The following is a 21,095-nucleotide window of genomic DNA, read 5'->3' as shown; positions in this document are numbered from 1 at the left end:
TGGTCGCAGGGCAGAGGGGATCTGTGGCCTTCCAGGGTTCTGTCGCTGGCCCTTAGCGCGGCTGCAGTGGGAGCCCAGGCTCTGCACTGTGGCAGGGCCTCCGAGAAGGACCCCCAAAGGTCTGCTGGCTAGCGATGCTTCCCAGGCTGCATCCCAAGGATCCTTTCCCTGGAGTCAGTTCCAAGGGCACAAGGGGGAGGGGGAAGGAGACAGGGAGGGGACAGTGGCCCTGCAGCCAGCTGAAATACAACCCCTCTGAGCTTGGCTAGTGGCCCCCACCCCCCACCCTCTGTGGGCAAGATTAAGGTGGCCGGGCAGGTGGAGGAGCCCCCTTGGTGCAAGGGAACGGGCATGGATCCTCTGGGAGGTGGGTGCATTTTGCTGCCCTCCAGAGAGCTCTGCCTGGGCCTGCGTGTTGCAGGGAGGCGGCAGCCAGAATGTAGTGGCCAGCTCAGCTTTGTCAGGAGCCCATCCTGCCCCCTGCAGTGATGCCCCAGATGGTCACTCGAGGTCTCGGGAGCCTGCCCCCTCCATCTGTCTAGCCTGCACATTACCCACACCCCATATGCTTGCTGCATTGGCACTGAGGGAGGAAGCCTGAGACTGCCTGCTTCCCACTTTGGGTCCAGTCCCAGGCTCTGGAAGGCATCGGACACCAAACCAGAGTCCAGCCTGGGTAGGGGCCAAGTGGCCGTTCCAGCTCCAGCCTGCAGCAGCAAGGCCTGCCCCTCTGGTGGGAGCCAGGGTGAGGCATCAACCACACGGGTGGGAGGAGGCTGGGTGGCCCTTGTCCTGCTTGGGGTCCTTGCGGCTGAGACAGAGGCCAAGGCTGCGTGGAGAGCCAGACACCCTTCCTGGCTCACGTGAGCCCTCCATGCAGCCCAGTCTGGCCCAGCAGAGCCGGGCGCAGTGCGGCTGCATTGACTACAGGGACTGACCACTGCCCCTCTGGCTGTGCCAGCCCTGCAACAGCCGCCCCAGGATTCCCGTGTCCTTTGTCAATAGATCTCTGAGGCCATGGGATTCCCCCCCTGGAGGGGGCACAAAACCACCATGCTCTCAGCTCAGTTCTGTCTGCCAGGGTCAGGTCCAAAACCAACCCCAGGTTTCCACCAAGGACTCCCCTAGGGAGTTTTCTCTCAGCTGTATTCCCAGTCCCCACTCAGCTTTCTCCATCTCACCCAGGATCATCCACCAGTGAACTGCTGGAGAGGGGCCCTCAGGGAGTGGAGCGGCAGTGCCCCCCAAACTCTCACCCAGAGCACCCGACCCAAACCTCAGCCTCTGTCCTGTCCCCTCCATCAGAGAAAGAAGGAACCAGGGCTTTTCAGTCCTAGCCCTTAGTTTTGACTCCGACTCCAGGGTCCCCAGCGCCCAACGCGAAGACCTCCCCGCACCGTTTATCTCCACCCTCCCCAGCCCCCGGGCTCCTCCCAGGCTCCAGGGCGCCCACCCAGGTCAGGGAAGCACCTCAGTGCTCCAGCCCCACCCCCTTTCAGGCCGGCCGGAGGAGGGTCCGCTGCGCCCAGGGCGCACGGTTCCTGGGGGCGCGGGAGCGGCGGGGAAGCTACCGAAAGTGCCGAGAGAAGCCCTGGTCTTTCCCCATCTGGAGCCGAGGACCGCGGAGCGGCAGGTGCGGAGGGGCCGGGGGCGGGCGAGCCCGCGAGCGGAGCGAGGGCGCCGCGACTCCACACGCATCTGCCCGGCGAGAGCGCTCGGCCCCTCCCGAGCCGTCCCGGCCCGCGGCCCCGCGCCCGCCCCTCTGGCGTGGCCCCGCCCCGCCCCGCCCCGCCGAGGGACCCTTCCGCTAGCTGGCGGGGGGGCGGGGTTGGGGTGGGGTGGGGGTGGAAGCCCGGGGCGCTTGGAGGTCGCCCCGCTCCCCGCCCTTGGCACTTGTGCTATCCCTTCTGGAGGCTCGCCTGCCTGGACCCGCACAGCGGCTCGTCCTCCACGCTGCGCCGCCGCCAAGACTGGGTCCAGAAGAAGCCCCGATTCCTTTTTGTAAAACTTGGAAGGCTTTCGGGCGGGGGTGGTCTTTGTTCCGAGCCTCCAGGGCTTAGCAGGAGCCGGCAGGCGAGAAATCCTTCCTACCTACGCAGCGGGAAGCTCTGGTGAAGACGCTGGACTGGGGGCCCAGAATGCCAGGGTCAGCAGCCCACCCCAGCCCTGCAGGCAGCCATGGGAGACTTTCAGGATTCAAGGAGGAATGAGGGACCCCAGGCGCTGGAGCCCTCCAGGGGCGGGGTGATGCTGGAAGGGTAGGGGTGTTGGGCACACGTGGCTGGACTGCAAAGTACAGCAAAGGGGCAGTGTCTGAGGCCTGGTGAGTGCAAGTGAGGAGGGGCTGCCCAGGTGGGGACAAGACCCCAGGGACGCCTGAAGGGGAGGAGGGGGAGGTGACAGGGCTCTGCCCCTGCCCCTGCCCCTGGCCCTGCTGCTCCCTGCCAGTCAGAGCAGGAGCAGACCCCAAGCCTGACAGCCTCAGGGGGCCAGAATCTGAAATAAGAGGAGAAAAATGACAGATCCTGGGGGCTTCCTGGGGAGGGCTCCTCCCCTGGCAACCTCAGCAGGGGCCACAGCAGTGGGCCCTTCCCTCGAAGGGCTGGAAACCCCAGGGCTTTGGCTGTGTCACTCCGAGAAACGTCTTGCCTGGCTCAGAGAGGCACAGGGAGGACACAGCAGAGGTGGCCGCCAGCATCCGGTGCTCTGTCCAGGCCCTGGGCCACAGTGCACCTGGCCTTGGCAAGCCCACCACCCCGCCGTGCCCTCCCAGGCCTGCACTTCCTGGCAGCAGCAGCAGGAAGCCAAAGCCAAGTGCCCCCTGGTGCCATGCCCTCCCCACTCCTTGTCCTCAGCCCTGCCCAGGGACAGAAATGTCTAGCCATCCTCACGGAGAGCAAAGCCTGTCTCTCATGATGGAGTCACCTTCTGGTTCTGTGCCAGGTGCAATGAATGGCCCAGCAACCAGAACCGTGTGTGCCATGATAACAGCTATGGCACCTGCCCCCGCGCTGTGGTGGACCACGTGCTCCTGCTCGGATCTGGACATGCTGCCCTGGTGCACATCCCTGCGGGTACGGTGCACCTGGCCAGGTGGCCCAAGGCAGCATGGGCTTGCAGGAGAGCGGCTGGACTTCCCTGAAGCGCCTGCCGCTGGGAGAGGGCGCTGCCAGAGACCTCTGCAGGGCACTTGTTCTGCTCCCTGGGGGATATCTGGCACTGCCTGGAAACAGTTCTGGTTGCAAGATGGCAATGGGGGGCACTAGATTCAGTGGACAGTGAGGCCAGGGATGCTGCTGAACACCACCCAAGGCGCAGGACCGCCCCCGGCGGCAGAACCATCAGGCACCAAATGCCGTTAGCACTGCACTTTGCCAAGCCGCTCTTGGTAGAGAGACCGTGCCCAGGAGGCAGCCAGGGAGCCTGACGCTGCCACTTTCACAACCTCCGAGTTCTCCCAATGACTTGGTTTGATGGTGGCCCCAGCACCCAGCACCCACGTGGAAGGGGGTGGGGGAGATGCTGATGGTTCCTCACACCCCTCCCCAGATTCTCAGTGCATCTCTGTCCTGCCTACAGATGGGAAAGTTCATTTGTATGGTTTCCCACTGGGGATCCTGCATCATCGCCCCACTTTAAAAATATGCCATACATGTCAGTTAACCTGCTCCAGGTGCCATCGCCAGAGTGGACCTGGGGTTCCAGCTGGGTTTGCTGGGTTCCAAACTCCAGCTGCTTCCCATCCCACCCCGCCCCCCGCAGACACCGCCCCCTCCTCCTTGCCCTCCTCCTCCCATTCCTTGAAACGCTAGTGGACCACAAAGCTGACTGCTCTCCTGTTCCCTCCTGGCCACGTCACACTTTCCAAACGGCCTGCCTGTCCTAATTATAAAGCCGTTTCATCACCTCATCAGCCTGGGATCCGTCCCTCTGGGACAGACCCAGATTAGGCTCTGAGCGGCAGGACTAACTGCCGTCGGAGAGGAAGACGCTGCCTTTGGCTTACGTTGTGACCGCGGACATGTTCTCTGCACAACCCCACAGGGCAACCACCCTGGAATGTAGCTGTGAGCCTAAGCTGAAGTGTCAATGTTAGCAAACAGTAAATACTTTTTATCTTCAATGGCCACATGTGGCACGTGGCTACTGGGCAGGATGGTGCAGGTTCCTGGTCTCATGGTCCCCACCTCCCTGATTTGGGAGGGGTTCTACCCACCCCCACCCCCCACGTGCAGTTCTCTCTCTTATTCACACACAAATATACGTTTCTTTTTTCACTACCCTTTGGCCACTGAGCCTCCATTAAAACCTTGTGTCTTCTCTATGCCAGGTCCCACTGTCCCAGCAGGGGCTCTCCTTGGCTGGCATGTTGGGATGCTTCCCGCTGGGCACCATGGGCTACCCCGGGGCCACCGTGGCACTGCTCCCATCCTCTCCAGCCAGGTGCCTGCCCCTTATCAGCCTCCTTGCTGGTGTCCTTCCACTCTCCAAAGGACACAGGGCCGCTCCGACACTGCTCACTGCTTGAGCCACACGCTGGTGCCTGCTGCCTCTGCCGAGGAGGCTGCCTGGATTGCTCAGTGCTGAGTTAGCCATGCAGGCTCCCTGGACCCGGGAAACATGGCTAACTGTGGCCTTTAGGTCCCCTGTCCCCCATGAGCTCTATCAGGAAGGCACGCTGTGCGGGGATCACCATCAGTGCTGGAGCCGGCACTAGCCGGGACTGGCAACCTGCCAGCCCAGGATGAGTGTGTGGGGGAGAGTGGGGGGCATGCCTCAGCCCCCTGCTAGGGGAGTCCTCTCCCTCCAGAGCCCAGCTGGGCGCTGCCCCCTCCGCCAGCAACCTCCCCCCACCGCACTGACAGCCAAGGCTGTGGCTGCTCAGCCGCAAGGAAGGAGGCTGCAGGGCCGGGCATCCCGGGGCTCGGAGCCCAGCATGCCCCCCGGGGCGCCCCTCCCCCGGCCTTCCTGACCTGCCAATCTCGGAGACCAGCTGCGGCCAGGGAAGGGCGGGGACAGGAACAGAGCGGCACCCAGGGGAGCGCTGGGCGCGCGCAGGGCATCCAGCTGAGCTGGCTGCGGGCGGAGCGGGGACCAGCGCGCCAACTTCCCGGGGACAGCAGGTGCTGCGCCCCCCAACCCCCACCCCCAGCCCAGTCCCGGGCGCGCGGACAGGCGGGCTCGCGTCCATCACCTCCGCAGGGAGCGCTTGGCGTCACAGCCTCATCCCCGCGGCAAATTCGCTCTAGAAATAACTTTTTCTTTCCTCTCTGGGTTTTCCCAGCAAGGGACGGGCCCCTTACTCACCCAAGGCAGCTCATGGTGGCCTTTCTCGGTGGCCTCCCGGGCTCCGTGGCAGAGCAGAGACACCGCGCCCGGGCTGGGGTTGGGGGTGGAGGGTGGAGGGGAGGCCAGCCCCGTCCCTGACATTGGCCAGGCCCAGAGGGAGGGGCAGGCTGCGGGGTGAATGGCAGCGAGGGGAGGGGGTGGGCTGAGCCCAGAGGAGGGGAGGGTGGCGGCGGGGGAGCAGACTCAAGCCTGGGAGGCAGGGCGGGAGCAGAGAACCCCAGAGGGGGCCCTGGGAGGATGCAGGCAGGGTGGGAAGGCTCTTGGATCACCCCAGGTGAGAACCCCCACCCCCAAGACTTTTTTTTTTCTTCTGAGATTAAACCTAAAGGGTGAGTCCAGAGCACCTCGGAAGACCAGAAAGTACACAGCTGGGGGCTGGCGCTGTGGCGTAGTGGGGAAAGCTGCCAGGTGTAAATGCCGTGCTGGCATCCCATATGGGCACCGGTTCGAGTCCCGGCTGCTCCACTGCCGATCCGTCTCTCTGCTGTGGCCTGGGAAAGCAGTGGAAGATGGCCCAAGTCCTTGGGCCCCTGCGACCCCATGGGAGACCTGGAAGAAGCTCCTGGCTTCAGATTGGTCCAGCTCCAGCCATTGTGGCCATTTGGGGAGTGAACCAGCAGATGGAAGACATCTCTCTCTCTCTCTCTCTCTCTCTCTCTCTCTCTGCTTCTGCCTCTCTGTAACTCTGCCTTTCAAATAAATAAATCTTAAAAAAAAAAAAAAAAGTACACAGCTGAGCTGGTTCCCAGGACCCCCAGCCTCTCTGAGCCTCAGTGAAATGGGGGCTTCAGCCAGAGAATGTTCCTGGAAGCGTCTGGTGGGGTCCTCAACACTCAGTCATCGTCGGAGAATCAGAGGGCAGAGGCGGGTGTGGGGGACGCCCATGGCCCCATGGCACCGTCCTAGGCTCCCCTGCCTGCACCTTGTTCCAAGAACAACAGTGTCTTGGTGTCCATCTGGGTTTGGAGTTGGAGCAGGGCAGGCTGTGACTGCTTGGGTAGCTGAGGGAGAGAGAGACCCGCCCTGCCCGAGGTACCTGAGGCTGTCCAGGAGGGGCCCCTGGGCCTCGTGCGGCAGTGCCAGGGTGAGTGCCCGCACCAGGTCGTCCACCCGCTGCTCAGCGGCAAACTGCTTCAGCGCCGTGAACACCTGCTCCTTGGTGGTCAGCTGGTCCCCCAGGATCTCATCCACCTGCCAGGAGAGATGCAGGGAGGGACGGTGGCCAGTCACCTACCTCCCTCTCCCCGTCCACAGGGCGGGGGGCACGGGGAGCACTTTGTCCTGTCCTTTCAAACCCTCCAAGATGGGTACGGGCAGTCGCTTCATTCCACATCTAAGGAATACCCAAAGAAGCCAAGGCATCAACGCGGCGCTTAGAATTGTGCCAGGCGCTCAATAATTGCCAGTTACTATTATTATAATACTACACTTCCTTCTACTACAAGGCTTGATGAGATCCCACAGAGAACAGCCCAGCCCCACAGAAAAGCTGTGGCATGCATGCCCCGCCTTGAAGGATGTGTTTATTTAGTTAATTCTGAAAGACAGGGAGAGAGACAGACAGACCAGTCTTCTACCTGGTTCACTCCCCCAGATGCCCACCACAGCCAGGGCTGCGCTAGGCCAACACCTAGACCTCCATCTGGGCCTCCCACGTGGCTAGAAGGGACCCAAGCACTTGCGCCATCACCTGCTGCCTCCCAGGGTGTGCGCTAGCAAGCAGCTGGGTCGGAAAGACTTGGGAGGGGGGTGTCCCAAGCCCCGTCTCACTGCTGTGCCACACCCTGGCCCCCTGGCTCCCTCAGGGATGTTTATTTTCTCTGTTTTTTTTTTTTTTTTTTTTTTTTTTTTGTAGAAGCCAGCTGCTGGCAGTCAAGGCGCATCCATGCAGGGGTGGGGGTCGGGGGACGGCCTGCCGACGGGCACAAGGCTTTCGGAAGGCAGCTTGGAACATGTGCCCAGGGCTACCCTTCCACTCCCCGGACCCACCTCCGGGCATGTGTCCTCGCCGTGTGGGGACAAGTGCACAGCGATGCGTGAGTGAGAAGGCCCCTCTCTGCAGGGTCTGCAGTGCTGAGACGGAGACAATGTGAACGTGTGACGGCAGCCCGGCCAAGGGGCGGGCGCGGGGGGTGCTGGGAGTCTCTTGGCTGTGCAGTTGAGAAAGAAAGAAGCCTCCAAGTAACCAGTGATCGTGGGGTAGCCAGGCAGGGGCTCTGGAAGGAATGGCGATGTAGAAACGCCTGGGACAGCCAAGGCTGTTTGGAGCAGTGGCCGGCCCTGCAGTTTGCTCTGAGCGAACCCTTCCTGCACGGGGCTTTAGCACAGCTGTGCTTCTCCTGGTTCTAAGCACTGATTCTGTGAGCTGCCCTTCCCTGCCTAGGTTAACCTGTTTTTATTAATATTTATTTATTTGAGACGAGAGAGAGCGAGCGAGAGAGCGCCAGCGCCAGCACTCTCATTCACTGGTTCATTCCTTCACTCCCCACAACGGTCTGGCAGCCAGAAGCTGCAAACTCAATCCAGGTCTCCCACATGGGTGGCAGGGACCCAGTTGCTCCATCCGTCACTGCTGCCTCCCAGGGCCCACATCAGCAGGAGGCTGAAGCCAGGAGCTGGAGCCAGGAATCTCACCCAGGCCCTGCTATTCGGGATGTGGGCATCTGAACGCACGCCTTCGCCCCTGGGCCAAACGCCCATCCTCATTGCTTTGTAGCTAAGTTCCTCCCACATCACGTCATCTGCACATCACTGACTCGGGGGGGGGGGGCATTTTTTCCACATTGAACATCTCCAAAGGGGGATATGCTTCACTGTTGGTTGTCCTGTGTGTTTGTGAATTTGCTCATGAGTGTTAAATGTTATTTCCGGGCCGGCGCCGTGGCTCACTAGGCTAATCCTCCGCCTGCGGCACCGGCATACCGGGTTCTAGTCCCGGTCGGGGTGCTGGATTCTGTCCCGGTTACCCCTCTTCCAGGCCAGCTCTCTGCTGTGGCCCCGGGCGTGCAGTGGAGGATGGCCCAAGTGCTTGGGCCCTGCACCCCATGGGAGACCAGGAGAAGCACCTGGCTCCTGCCATCGGATCAGCGCGGTGTGCTGGCCGCGGCGGCCATTGGAGGGTGAACCAATGGTAAAGGAAGACCTTTCTCTCTGTCTCTCTCTCTCACTGTCCACTCTGTCAAAAAAATAAAAATAAAAATAAAAAAAACGTTATTTCCACAAAGTTATGCGGGTTGCGGGTACTACGTATAAATAAGCCTAAGATCTAATACTCTGCCTGCGGTGCCAGCACTCCGGATTCTAGTCCCGGTTGGGGCACCGGTTCTGTCCCGGTTGCTCCTCTTCCAGTCCAGCTCTCTGCTGTGGCCCAGGAAGGCAGTGGAAGATGGCCCAGATCCTTGGGCCCTGCACCTGCATGGGAGACCAGGAGGAAGCACCTGGCTCCTGGCTTCGGATCGGTGCAGCATACCAGCCATAGCGGCCATTTAGGGGTTGAGCCAATGGAAGGAAGAACTTTCTCTCTGTCTCTCTCTTACTGTCTAACTCTGCCTGTAATAAATAAATAAATAAATAAATAAGCAAGCCTAAGAGTCCTCTTTCACTAATAACTAATTAAGTGGTAAGAAGGGGATAATGAGGCAGGTGTGTTGGCACAGCAGGTTAGGCTGCCACTTCTACTTCCTATGCTGCTCCATATGCCTGGGAGGCAACAGATGATGGTTCAAGCACTTAGGTCCCTGCCACCCATTTGGGACACTTGGGTGGAATCCCTGGCTCCTGGAGCTATCCAGCAGAAGATCTCTGACTCTCTCTCTCTGTTGCTCAGCCTTTCAAACAAACAAATTTTCTTTAGAAAAGAAAAAAGGTGGGGCTGGTGCGGTGGCATAGTAGGTTAAGCATCTACCTACGGCACTGGCATCCCATATGGGCACCGGTTCAGATCCTGGCTTCCCCTCTTCTGATTCAGTTACATGATGGCCTGTAAAAGCAGCAGAAGATGGCCCAAGTGCTTGGGCCCCTGCACCCACGTGGAAGACCTGGAGGAAGCTCCAGGCTCCTGGCTTCAGCCTGGCACAGCTCTGGACATTGCGGCCATTTGGGGAGTGAACCAGCAGATGGAAGACCTCTCTGTCTCTACCTCTATCTTTCTTTAACTCTGCCTCTCAAGTAAATAAAAATAGTTTTTAAAAAGATTTATTTATTTGAAAGTCAGAGTTATACAGAGAGAGGACAGGCAGAAAGAGAGAGAGAGAGAGAGAGAGAGAGAGATCTTCCACCTGCTGGTTCACTCCCAAATTGGCCGCAACGGCTGGAACTGTGCCGATCCGGAGCCAGGAGCCAGGAGTTTCTTCCAGGTCTCCCACGCGGGTGCAGGGGCCCAAGTCCTTGGGCTGTCTTCTGCTGCTTTCCCAGGCCATAGCAGAAAGCTGGACTCGAAGTGGAGCAGCCGGGTCTCAAACCGTCGTCCATGAGATGTCAGCACTGCAGGCCAGGGCATTAACCCACTGCAACACAGTGCCGGCTCCAATAAATAAACTTTTTTTTTTTTAAGGTGATAAGGAAGAACATGTCATGGTTTTTTGTGTCCAATTATATATATATATATGATTTATTTATTTGAAAGGCAGAGTTAGAGAGAAGAGAGAAGAGAGAAGAGAGAAGAGAGAGGGGAGAGGGGAGAGGGGAGAGGGGAGAGGGGAGAGGGGAGAGGGGAGAGGGGGGAGAGAGAGAGAGAGAGAGAGAGAGAGGCCTTCCATTTGCTGGTTCACTCCTCAAGTAGCTGCAACAGCCAGAGGTGAGCCAATTCAAAGCCATGAGCCAGGAGCTTCTTCCAGGTCTCCCACATGGGTTCAGGGTCCCAAGTACTTGGGCCATCTTCTGCTGCTTTCCCAGGCAAATGAGCAGAGAGCTGGTTGTGAAGTGGAGCAGCCAGGACTTGAACTGTCGCTCATATGGAATGCCTGCATTGCAGATGGTGTCTTAACCCACTAGGCCACAATGCCAGCCCATTTCTGTTTCTTAATGGTAAATAAGGGTGTCTTGCAATGGATGGTCTTTTAGATTTCCTGCAGTGTGGTCCTTACTTGCCAGAAAGAATGATGCTGTCCATCTTTATTTAAAACCATGAAAAGGAGAGGGATGGCCGAGGAGTGTGGGATTTCTTTTTGGGGCGGTCAAACTCCTAACCGAATGTGGGGGATGGCTGTACAATTTGGGGAACATACCAAGCACTGGTGGATCATACGCTTGAAATGGGTACATGGTATGCAAATGAGGCCTCAATAACACTGACGTGGTGCCCTGGCAAGTAAGGAAAGTAGGTTATCCGGTGCAACGCGCAGCATTGCCTTTCTATCCATAAGTGCACGTAGGTATTGGCACAGGAATTGCGCACTGACTGTTGGAGGGTTGGGCTGTTTTTCACAATTCAGTGGCTGTCACTGTTTGCCACAGTGAGCTGAGACTTGCAGGGTCTGGAGGAGCAACGCCTGCTAGGTTGTCCTTACTCCTCCTGCCTGGACTTTGTGCTGTGGCCAAACGCACCTGTCATGAAATATGCCACCAGGATTGCACTGACATATACGATGGTGCCGGCCGGCCAGCACGCCCGCCGTGCCACGTGACTGTCACCAGGCTCTCATTCCAGAACGTTCTCTTCACCCAACATGGACCCCATATTTGTGCTCCCCGCCCCCTCCTCCCCAGCCCCTGGCAACAAATGATCTACTGTTCTGTCTCGAGGGGTTTGCCTGTACTGGACATTCCATGTGAATGGAAGCTGGGTTTCTACGGGCAGCTGACCATCGACTGTGCATCCTGTGGGATGACAGGCCTTGCTTGTCACTGCAGGGTCTGGGCCGTTCCTGGGCACGGACATCCTGAGCAGACCTTGCCACGCGGGTGGGAAGACACGGCAGGGGCCCCATCTCTCTCTCTCTCTCTGTCTCTCGGGGGCTCAGGGTCACGTTCAGCCAAATGCAGGCTGTCAGGTACCACCTTCCTCACTCTCCACTCCTCTGCCCCTCCTCCTTCCTTCACCCTCGGAGGACGAGGAAGGCCCTCCCTGGTTCAGGTCAGCACAGCAGGCCACAGACACCCCACCCTGTCTTCCCACTACCTCCTCCATTCAGCTCCGGCCCAGGAGTCACCTGCCCAGCTTTCCTGAGCACCCTCACCCTGCCCATTGCATCCTCTTTTTTTTTTTTTTTTTTGACAGGCAGAGTTAGACAGTGAGACAGAGAGAGAGACAAAGGTCTTCCTTCCATTGGTTCACCCCCCAAATGGCCGCTACAGCCGGCGCTGCGCCGATCCGAAGCCAGGAGCCAGGTGCTTCCTCCTGGTCTCCCATCCATTGCATCCTCTTGAGTTGCACTGACCGGTCCATCCATCTGGTGCCTTCCTCCTGACAGGCCTGTTGGTTGCACCAGAACAGCCTCCTTGTCTATCTTGTTCATGGTCGCTGCCCCGTCCTGGGCCCCTAACCAACTCACAGCATTAGCACCTCTGCGGCCTCTCTCCTTGCAGCTCCTGTCTCTTCCATGCTATAAATAAGCGAATGAAGTCCCGCCTCCCCTGACTCCACACCCTCTTTGCAGCCAGAGCTTCTGCGTTCGCTGTTTTCATCCCATTGCTGTCAGCAGTGAGGACCACTCCTCCTCCCACCTGCACTATGGCAGGCGCTGCACGGACCAGACCCCACACAGTGACCTCCAGATCTGCATCTTCTCCCCGAGTTCACACCTGAACTTGGGAACTCTGTGAGGGGACTTCGACAGGTGCACAGAGGGAGCAGGCGTCACGCTAACCTGATGGCTGACGTCATCAGAGCACCTCAGTCCTGATTACTGAGTCCAGCTTCCTGCCAGTGCAGACCCTGGAAGGCAGTGGTGGTGGCTCAAGTCACTGGGTCCCTGTCACACATGTGGGAGGCCTGAATTACATTCCAGGCTTCCTGTTTTAGCCCCAGACTGGTCTGGCTGTTGCAGCATTTGGGGAGTGAACCAGCAGATGGGGGAATTCTCTCTCTCTCTGCATCTCAAATAAAAAAATAAAGCTTGGGGCCGGCGCTGTGGCACAGCGGGTTGATGCCCTGACCTGAAGTGCTGACATCCCATAAGGGCGCTGGTTCTAGTCCTGGCTGCTCTTCTTCTGATCTGGCTCTCTGCTGTGGCCTGGGAAAGCAGTGGAAGATGGCCCATGTCCTTGAGCCCCTGCGCCCACGTGGGTAACCCGGAAGAAGCCCCGGCTCCTGGCTTCTGATTGGTGCAGCTCCGGCCCTTGTGGCCAACTGGGGAGTGAGCCAGCGGATGGAAGACCTCTCTCTCTCTCTCTCTCTCTCTCTCTCTCTCTCTCTCTGCCTCTCCTTTCTCTGTGTAACTCTGACTTTCAAATAAATAAATAAATCTTTTTAAAAAAATAAAACTCCTGCCAAAAGAAATTAAAAGGTAAATTTACTTTGCTGCAAAAAATTTGAAATACCTACATGCACACATTTGTCAAAAAGTTCAGGGAAAATATGTACTACGAAAAAACTAGGCATGCATTGCAACCTCCTCTGCACCAAATTCACCTTTTCTTTTCTTTTCTTTTTTTTTTTTTGACAGGCAGAGTGGACAGTGAGAGAGAGAGACAGAGAGAAAGGTCTTCCTTTTTGCCGTTGGTTCACCCTCCAATGGCTGCCGCGGCTGGCGCGCTGCAGCCGGCGCACCGCGCTGATCCGATGGCAGGAGCCAGGAGCCAGGTGCTTTTCCTGGTCTCCCATGGGGTGCAGGGCCCAAGCACCTGGGCCATCCTCCACTGCACTCCCGGGCCACAGCAGAGAGCTGACCTGGAAGAGGGGCAACCGGGACAGAATTCGGCACCCCGACTGGGACTAGAACCTGGTGTGCCGGCGCCGCTAGGCGGAGGATTAGCCTAGTGAGCCGCGGCGCCGGCCCCAAATTCACCTTTTCATTGTCCTATTTCCCCACAAACTTTCTGAAGTCCCCTCGTATAGCCACCGGCCTCGTGGGTGGTCCCACAGGGGCTGACCGAGGGAGGCTTTCCGGAGAGAAGGGGTGGGCCTGTGCAGAAGCCCCTTTCTGTGCACACGTGAGTCCCGGCACACCCACACCTCCGTCCCCTGGATTTGATGGCCGAGGTCTGGCTCTGTCCATCCCCAGGTGTGGGAAGCAGCAACCAGTAAGCACTCAGTGCTGAGTGCTGAGTGCTGAGTGCGTGTCTCAGGACCTGAACCCACAGGGGCCTGTTCTGCATTTCCTGCAGGCCCCTGCTGACCTCAGTCTCCCTCCCAATGGGCAGGGAAGGCTGCAGGGCCAGGAAGCCCTCTCCATGCACCTGCTGTGCAGACGGGGGTTGGTGCTTTGGAAGGCAAAGTCAGCGGCAGCCTGGATTCAAAGGCGGATGCCAGCTAGAGGCAACGATGCTTTATGTAAGAAAGAGGAAAAAATAGTTGCCCCCTCCTGGGGCCTCGGCCACGGTGCGGTTTTGGTGTCAGTTATTACCCAGATGTTCCCAACCTACATCTAAGCATGAGGCACCATCACGGGGCACTAATGGGTTTTCTATTAAACCTCAGCTACTTCAGGGAGGAAAAACTGGGGCAGGCAGAGTGCAGATGAGAACCTGGGGGCTGGGAGCTGGAAACCGATGCGGGGGGCTGCACCGAGCCCCTTCATCTCCCGAGGTGGTCTTTGGTGATCCGCCTCCAGGTGCTGGGGGCACTTGGTGCATCCGGAATCCACCACTCTCCGTGCCCCTTTGCTGGAAGACACACCTCGGTGGGCCCGGGCAGGCTGGCAGAGTCCCTGCTTCCCGGCCACCCCTGCTGGGGGCTCTGCGTGGACCCACTTCTAACACTGTAGAGATTAAATAATTAGACTGGGTCTGAGGCCGGCCTTTGCATCCACAGTCATCTGGTGCTCACCAGTACGCTCTGCTGTCCCCTGTTCCTGGACACACAGAAGACTACTCGGTGTGGGTGAAAAAGCACTTCTGCAGGGTGGAGGCGGGGAGACGCTGGTTCTGTTTGTGAGAGCAGCAGGGCCTGTTCTGGGCAGAGGGAGGCGGCCACCTCTCTTGAGGAGCTGGACACTGGTGATGTCGAGTCCTATGCAGGTGAGGGTGTGCGAGTGAGCGTGTGCACCTGGCCACAGAGGCACAGGGCTGAAAGACTCAGTCGAGGGGATGAGCCAGGATGCATGATGGGGGAAAGGCCCCTGGGGTGGTCAGTGCAGAAGGAATAAGAACTGGACTAGGCTTGGACGCCAGAGGAGGCCAGAGTAGATCTCAGACCGGGCAGAGGGCCGGGAGCCGTTTCTGCTATAGCCCCGCTGCAACAGGGCTTCCCGGCCCCCCAACCCCACACCCGGGGGCCGAGCCCCCCCAAGGGCAGGGCTGGACAGCTCCCCTTCCATACAGGACAAGTCTGTGCAATCCCGTCCCCAGTCCCCAGATACTGAGTTTCCAGCTTTAGCACCGCACGGGCCAGGGTCTGAGGCAGGGGTCCAGGGTGTCTGGGCTTCAGACTGCTTTCTGGTCACCCACATGGGATCGCTGTTTTGTTCCATTTGAGTCTCAGCCAAATGAGGGCCTAGAAGTCTCTCTGAATGCCCCGGGGTGCAGAGATACAGGGGTGGGTAGTCTGGTAGCCAGACCTTGCTGGTCCATCCTCCATCTTCCTCCCCAGCCCTGGGTCCCCGCTCTTGCCTGTCCTGGGTCCACCCCTGCTTCCTGCAGGTCACTTGGGCCCTGGGCTCCTCCTGCAGGTGGAAACTTCGGCCATTCCAGGATCTCAACTCCTCATCTTTAGGGTCATCCCAACTTTCCATCTGCAAGCCCACAGAACCTGTGTGTGCCAAATGCCTTTGGAAACTTGGGGGACCCAAACCTAGGCCCCTCGCCATGGCCAACCAACCAGTCGGACCCTGGTTTTGTGGGCATTTGGGACAGATGTGGCTCTTTGTACGATACAGGTAATGAAAAGAAGGATCCGCTGCTACACACAACGGGAATGAAAGTCGCAGACGCAAGGCTGAGCAGAGAAGCCCGGCAGTACGCAGGGCAGCGGCTAAGGCGCCATCCGGGGGCCTGGGTTGAGGCTTAGTGGGTTAAGCTGCCGCTCGCAAGGCCTGCATGCCTTCTCAAGTGCCTGCCTCGAGTCCTGGCCACTCCATTTCTGATCCGGCTTCCTGTGGACACGTCTGAGGAGGCAGCAGAAGATGGCCCAAGTGCTTGGGCCCCGTCACCATGGAGAAGACCCACACGGAGCTCCTGTTTCCTCACTTCCGCCTGCCGTTGTAGCCAGTTGGGAAATGACCCAGCGGCTCAGAGAACTCTGCCCTACCCCACCCCCACCTTTGTAACTCTGCCTTTTCAATAAGTAAATAAATACTTAAAAAAAAAAAAAAAGACATCACTAGGACTCCCCTCCCTGGCTCACTCAACACAACCAGCTGCCATTGGATGCTGGACCACGGGGCTACCCAAGCCTGTAACCTCAAATCTAAAGAATGTAGGGGCGGCATTCCATATGGCCGCCGGTTCTAGTCCTGGCTGCTCCTCTTCTGATCCAGCTCTCTGCTATGGCCTGGGAAAGTAGCAGAAGATGGCCCAAGTCCTTGGGACCCTGCACCCGTGTGGGAGACCCAGAAGAAGCTCCTGACTCCTGGCTTCGGACCAGTCCAGCTCTGGCCATTGTGGCCCTCTGGGGAGTGAATCAGCGGATGGAAGACTCTCTCTCTACCTCTGCCTCTGCCTCTGCCTCTACCTTTCAAATAAATAAATATTTTCAAAAAATAGATCATTTGGGTGTCCACATTCCATTTTATTTTTAAGATCTACTTATTTATTTGAAAGGCAGAGTTACAGAGAGAGAGAGGCAGAGGCAGAGGCGCAGAGAGAGAGAGAGAGAGAGAGAGAGGTCTTGCCTCTGCTGGTTTACTCCTTAGATGGCAACAATGGCCAGAATTGTGCTGAACCAAAGCCAGGAGCCAGGAGCTTCTTCCAGGGCTCCAATGTGGGTGCAGGAGCCCAAGGACTTGGAGCATCTTTTAACGCTTTCTCAGGCCATGGCAGAGAGCTGGATCAGAAGTGGAGCAGCCAGGACTCTAACCACTGCCCATATGGGATGCCAGCACTGCAAGCAGCACCTTTACCGGCTACACCACAGCGCCGGCCCCAACTTCCTATTTTGCAGTCCCTGGTTTAAGGCTACAATTCTGATCCAGCTTCCTGCTGATGCAAACCTTGTGAGACAGCAGTGATGGTTCAAGCAGCTGAGCCCCTGCCATTCATTGGGGACCCACACTGAGTATGAGCTGCTGGTTGCAGTCTGGCCCAGCCCTGGCTATTCCAAGTATATGGGGGAGTGAACCAGCTGATGGGAGAGTTCTCTCTCTCTCTCTCTCTCTCTCTCTCTCTCTCTCTCTCTCTGCCTTTCGAGTCAATAAAATAAATAAAATTTTAAAAAGACCAGCATCAAAGAGTTGGTACTGCACACCTGCGTTACATAAAGTTCACCTACAGGGTCGGCGCTGTGGCGCTGTGGGTTAACGCCCTGGCCTGAAGTGCTAGCATCCCATATGGGCGCCGGTTCGGGACCCGGCTGCTCTACTTCCTGTCCAGCTCTCTGCTGTGGCCCGGGAAAGCAGTATAAGATGGCCCGGGTCCTTGGACCCCTGCGCCCACGTGGGAGACCCGGAAGAAGCTCCTGGCTCCTGGCTTCGGATCGGCACAGGTCCGGCTGTTGTGGCCATTTGGGGAGTGAACCATCGGATGGAAGACCTCTCTCTGTCTCTCTGCCTCTCCTCTCTCTGTGTAACTCTGACTTTCAAATAAATAAAAAAAAATAAATAAAAAATAAAGTTCACCTACAGGCCGAGACAATCTGTAACGATGCGAGTGAGACCGCGGTCACCCCTGATGGGGAGGCTCCACAGGGAAAGGAATTCTGGGGGAAGGAATTATTCTACGGCTACATTCTATCATTACCCATATCCTGTTACTCTGCCTCGGGTCAGGGTGCTGGTCACAAGAATGCGTGCCTGTGTAAAATCGACTGGGCTGTACCCTGAGGGCACCTTACTATTCGGCTATAAATACCTCAACCAAGACAAAACAAGCAGGGAGCCAGCACTTTGGCACAGCAGGTTAAACCTCCTCCTGTAATGCAGCAGCCTACATCGAATCCTAGCTGCTCCATTTCTGACCCAGGCAGCGGAAGATGGCCCAAGTCCCTGCTTCAGCCTGGCCCAGTCCCAGGCATGGCAGGTATTTGGGGACTGAACCATTGGATGGGAGATTTCTGTTTCTCCCTCTCTGCCTCTCAAATCAATGAATAAAAACATTTCTCAAAAGGGACAATTGCAGGGGCCGGTCCTGTGGCATAGCACGTGAAAGTCGCCACCTGCAGTGCCAGCATCCCATACGGGCACCAGTTCAAGTCCCGGCTGCTCCAGTTTTTTTTTCTTAAGATTTATTTATTTATTTGAAAGTCAGAGTTACACAGAGAGAGGAGAGACAGAGAGAGGAGAGACAGAGGAGAGGCAGAGAGAGGAGAGGCAGAGAGAGAGAGAGTCTTCCATCCACTGGTTCACTCAACAGACGGCCACAACGGCCAGAGCTGGGCCGATCCGAAGCCAGAAGCCAGGAGCTTTCTCCAGGTCTCCCAAAAGGGTGCAGGGGCCCAAGGACTTGGGCCACCTTCCACTGCTTTCCCAGGCCACAGCAGAGAGCTGGATTGGAAGAGGAGCAGCCGGGACTAGAACCAGCGCCCATATGGGATGCCGGCGCTTCAGGCCAGGGCGTTAACCCACTGTGCCACAGCACCGGCCCCTGCTCCACTTATGATTCAGCTCCCTGCTAGCAGTCTGGGAAAGCAGTGAAAAATGTCCCAAGTGTTTGGGCCCCTGAACATGAGTGGGAGACCGGGAAGAAGCTCCTGTTTTTGTTTTGTCTTGTTTTGTTTTTTTGAGAGGCAGAGTGGACAGTGAGAGAGAGAGACAGAGAGAAAGGTCTTCCTTGTGCCGTTGGTTCACCCTCCAATGGCCGCTGCGGCCGGCGCACCGCACTGATCCGATGGCAGGAGCCAGGAGCCAGGTGCTTTTCCTGGTCTCCCATGGGGTGCAGGGCCCAAGCACTTGGGCCATCCTCCACTGCACTCCCGGGCCACAGCAGAGAGCTGGTCTGGAAGAGGGGCAACCAGGACAGAATCCGGCGCCCCGACCGGGACTAGAACTCGGGGTGCCAGCGCTGCAGGCGGAGGATTAGCCTATTGAGCCGTGGCACCTGCCAAAGCTCCTGGTTTTCAACCAGCCCAGCCCTGGCTGTTTCAGCCATTTGGGGTGTGAACCAGTGGATCGAAGACCTCTGTCTCTGTCTCACCTTGTCTCTCTGTGTAACTCTTTCAAATAAATAAAATTAAAATCTGGGCTGGTGCTGTGGTGCAGTGGGTTAACGCCCAAGCCTGCAGCACCAGCATCCCAGATGGGTGCTGGTTTGAGTCCCCGCTGCTCCACTTCTGATCCAGCTCCCTGCAAATGAGCCTGGGAAAGCAGTGGAGGATGGCCTGAATGCTTGGGTCTCTGCATCCATGTGGGAGACCTGGAAGAGGCTCTTGGCTTCTGGCTTTGGACTGGCCTAGCCCCAGTTATTGCAGCCATCTGGGGAGTGAATCAGTGGATGGAAGACCTCTCTCTCTCTGCCTCTACCTCTCTTTGTAACTCTACCTTTCAAATAAATAAAATAAATCTTTAAAAACATTAAAATTTGGGGCTTGCGCTGTGGCATAGTGGGTAAAGCCGCCACCAGCAGTGATGGCATCCCCATATTGGTGCCGGTTAGAGTCGCGGCTGCTCCACTTCCCATCCAGCTCTCTGCTGTGGCCTGAGATAGCAGTGGAGGATGGCGCAGGTCCTTGGGCCCCTGCACCTACATGGGAGACCCGGAAGAAGCTCCTGGCTCCTGGCTTCAGATTGGCACAGCTCCAGCCGTTGCAGCCAGCTGGGGAGTGAACCAGCAGATGGAAGACCTTTCTGTCTCTCTCTCTGCCTCTCCTTCTCTCTCTGTGTAACTCTTTCAAATAAATAAAATAAATCTCTTAAAAAATCAAAATAAGAAAAAACAATTGCCATAAAACAGGGGAACAAAAGGTACAAAATCAGATACAGCACCTTAACATCTGAGCGTCATACTTGGGATATAGCCGTCTCCAGAAATGTCCTGAGCGCCAGCAGGTGGGAGCGGAGGCCCCGCCCCTCAGGCCCCGCCCCCAGCCCCGCCCCCCGTGCGCCTCACCTTCCGGCTGAACTCCTGGGCCTTGCGCCTGCGCTCTCGGTGCACAGCGTCGGGGCGCTTACGGCCCACCAAGCGCAGCAGCTCGCGGCCGAGCGCGAGGCCCCGGCCGGGGCGTGGGGCCCGCAGGCCGGGACCGCCGTCGTCGAAGCCCGGGAGCACGCCCAGGCTGGGCGGCACGCGCGGGCAGCGCCGCGCCAGGCGCACGAGGCGCTCGCGGCTCAGGCCGCCCACGGCAAGGCCCTCGAGCTCCAGGATCTGGTCTCCGGGCCGCAGGCCCCCGGCGTGCGCGCTGCTGCCCTCGGCCACCTCCAGGACGAAGCAGGGGCCGGAGCCGCCAAGCCGGAAGCCGAAGTCCTCGGGCCAGCCCAGGTTGGTGGTCGGCATGGCGGCGGCGTGGCTGGAGGGGGCGAGAGAGCACAGGCCTAGGACACGTGCCAGCCCGGGGTCTCGTCTCCTCTCTGCTCCTCCTGACCAGCTCTCTGCCTCAGTTCCCCTCCATCCGGCTTCACTTCCCCACTTCCGGTCTTCTTCCGGGGTCAGCCGGAAGTGTGGCTGAGAAGATGGCGCCCAGGAGGGAGAGGTGTGGACAGGGAGGTCAGAAAGGAAGTGGAGGCGACAGCTGGGGTTCTGGGCGGCTGTCAGGCCCCCACGGGGACAGCGTGATGAGGGCAGGGGTCTGTAGGGAGAGGGAGGGGCTGGGGACGGGGAGAGCTGGGCCTGCTGCCTCAGTGACCCCGGGGAGGCCGAAGGCGGATGTGGGGAGGGGGGGCTCTGACGTCATCCACTTATGTCTCCACAACGTTGTCGTTAACTCCGGGCTTTGTAACTTATTAAATATCGTCTTAATGTTGGTTTTTGGATGTGAAAGACAAATGCCCCGTCTTTAAAGTCTTAATTGGAGGGGTAGGCTTTGGCCCAAGGCCTGAGACCCACTTGGGGTGCCTGCATCCTATATCAGGTGCCTGGCTCTGCTTCCCTGCCCCCGCCCGGGGGGTTCTGAAGGTGCTGGCTCAAGTAATTGGGCGCGTCCCACCCGCGCGAGAGAGACGGAGATTGAGGTCCCAGCTCCTGGCTTGTCTGGCCTAGTCCTGACTGTTGTGGGCATTTGGGGAGTGACCTAGGGGATGGAAGGTTGTTCTCTCTCTCTCTGCCCCTCTGCCTTTCAGATAAATAACAAATAATCATTTAAAAAAAAAACAAACTCTTCTTTCTAGGTCCAGGGCACACGCTTGCCACAGCAGTTAAAACATCATCTGGGACAGCTGCATCCCATATCCTAGTATCTCTCCAAGTTCTGGCTCCCTGCTAATGTGCACGCTGGGAGGCCACCCCCAGGGGAGACCTAAATGGAGTTCCCACTTCCTGGCTTCAGCCTGGCTCAGCCCCCCGCCCCCCACTGTCGTGGGCATTTGGGGAGTGAACCAGCAAAAGGGAACTCTTGGAGACAGAGT

General features: G+C 58.1%; 1 protein-coding gene across 4 annotated transcripts in view; it reads right to left on the bottom strand.

Annotated features, from left to right (window-relative positions):
• The window catches only part of GRID2IP (Grid2 interacting protein), a 39,920-nt gene extending 19,596 nt beyond the window's left edge, over positions 1–20,324 (bottom strand). For 3 of the 4 annotated variants that reach the window (XM_089320903.1, XM_051839064.3, XM_089320904.1), the window contains exon 1: positions 1,572–1,741. In XM_089320903.1, coding sequence (XP_089177029.1) covers positions 1,572–1,606 — 35 coding nt within the window. In that variant the 5' untranslated portion in view covers positions 1,607–1,741. Of the gene's footprint in view, positions 1–1,571; positions 1,742–6,385; positions 6,541–19,644 lie in introns of those variants that run through there. The other variant, XM_051839061.3, reaches the window with a different exon arrangement.
• Between the last annotated feature and the right edge of the window lie 771 nt (positions 20,325–21,095).

Source organism: Oryctolagus cuniculus, chromosome 19, assembly GCF_051225735.1.
Source record: "Oryctolagus cuniculus isolate XC-2025 breed Fujian yellow rabbit chromosome 19, ASM5122573v1, whole genome shotgun sequence".
NCBI lineage: Eukaryota > Metazoa > Chordata > Mammalia > Lagomorpha > Leporidae > Oryctolagus > Oryctolagus cuniculus.
This window is presented reverse-complemented; position numbering and strand designations above follow the sequence as displayed.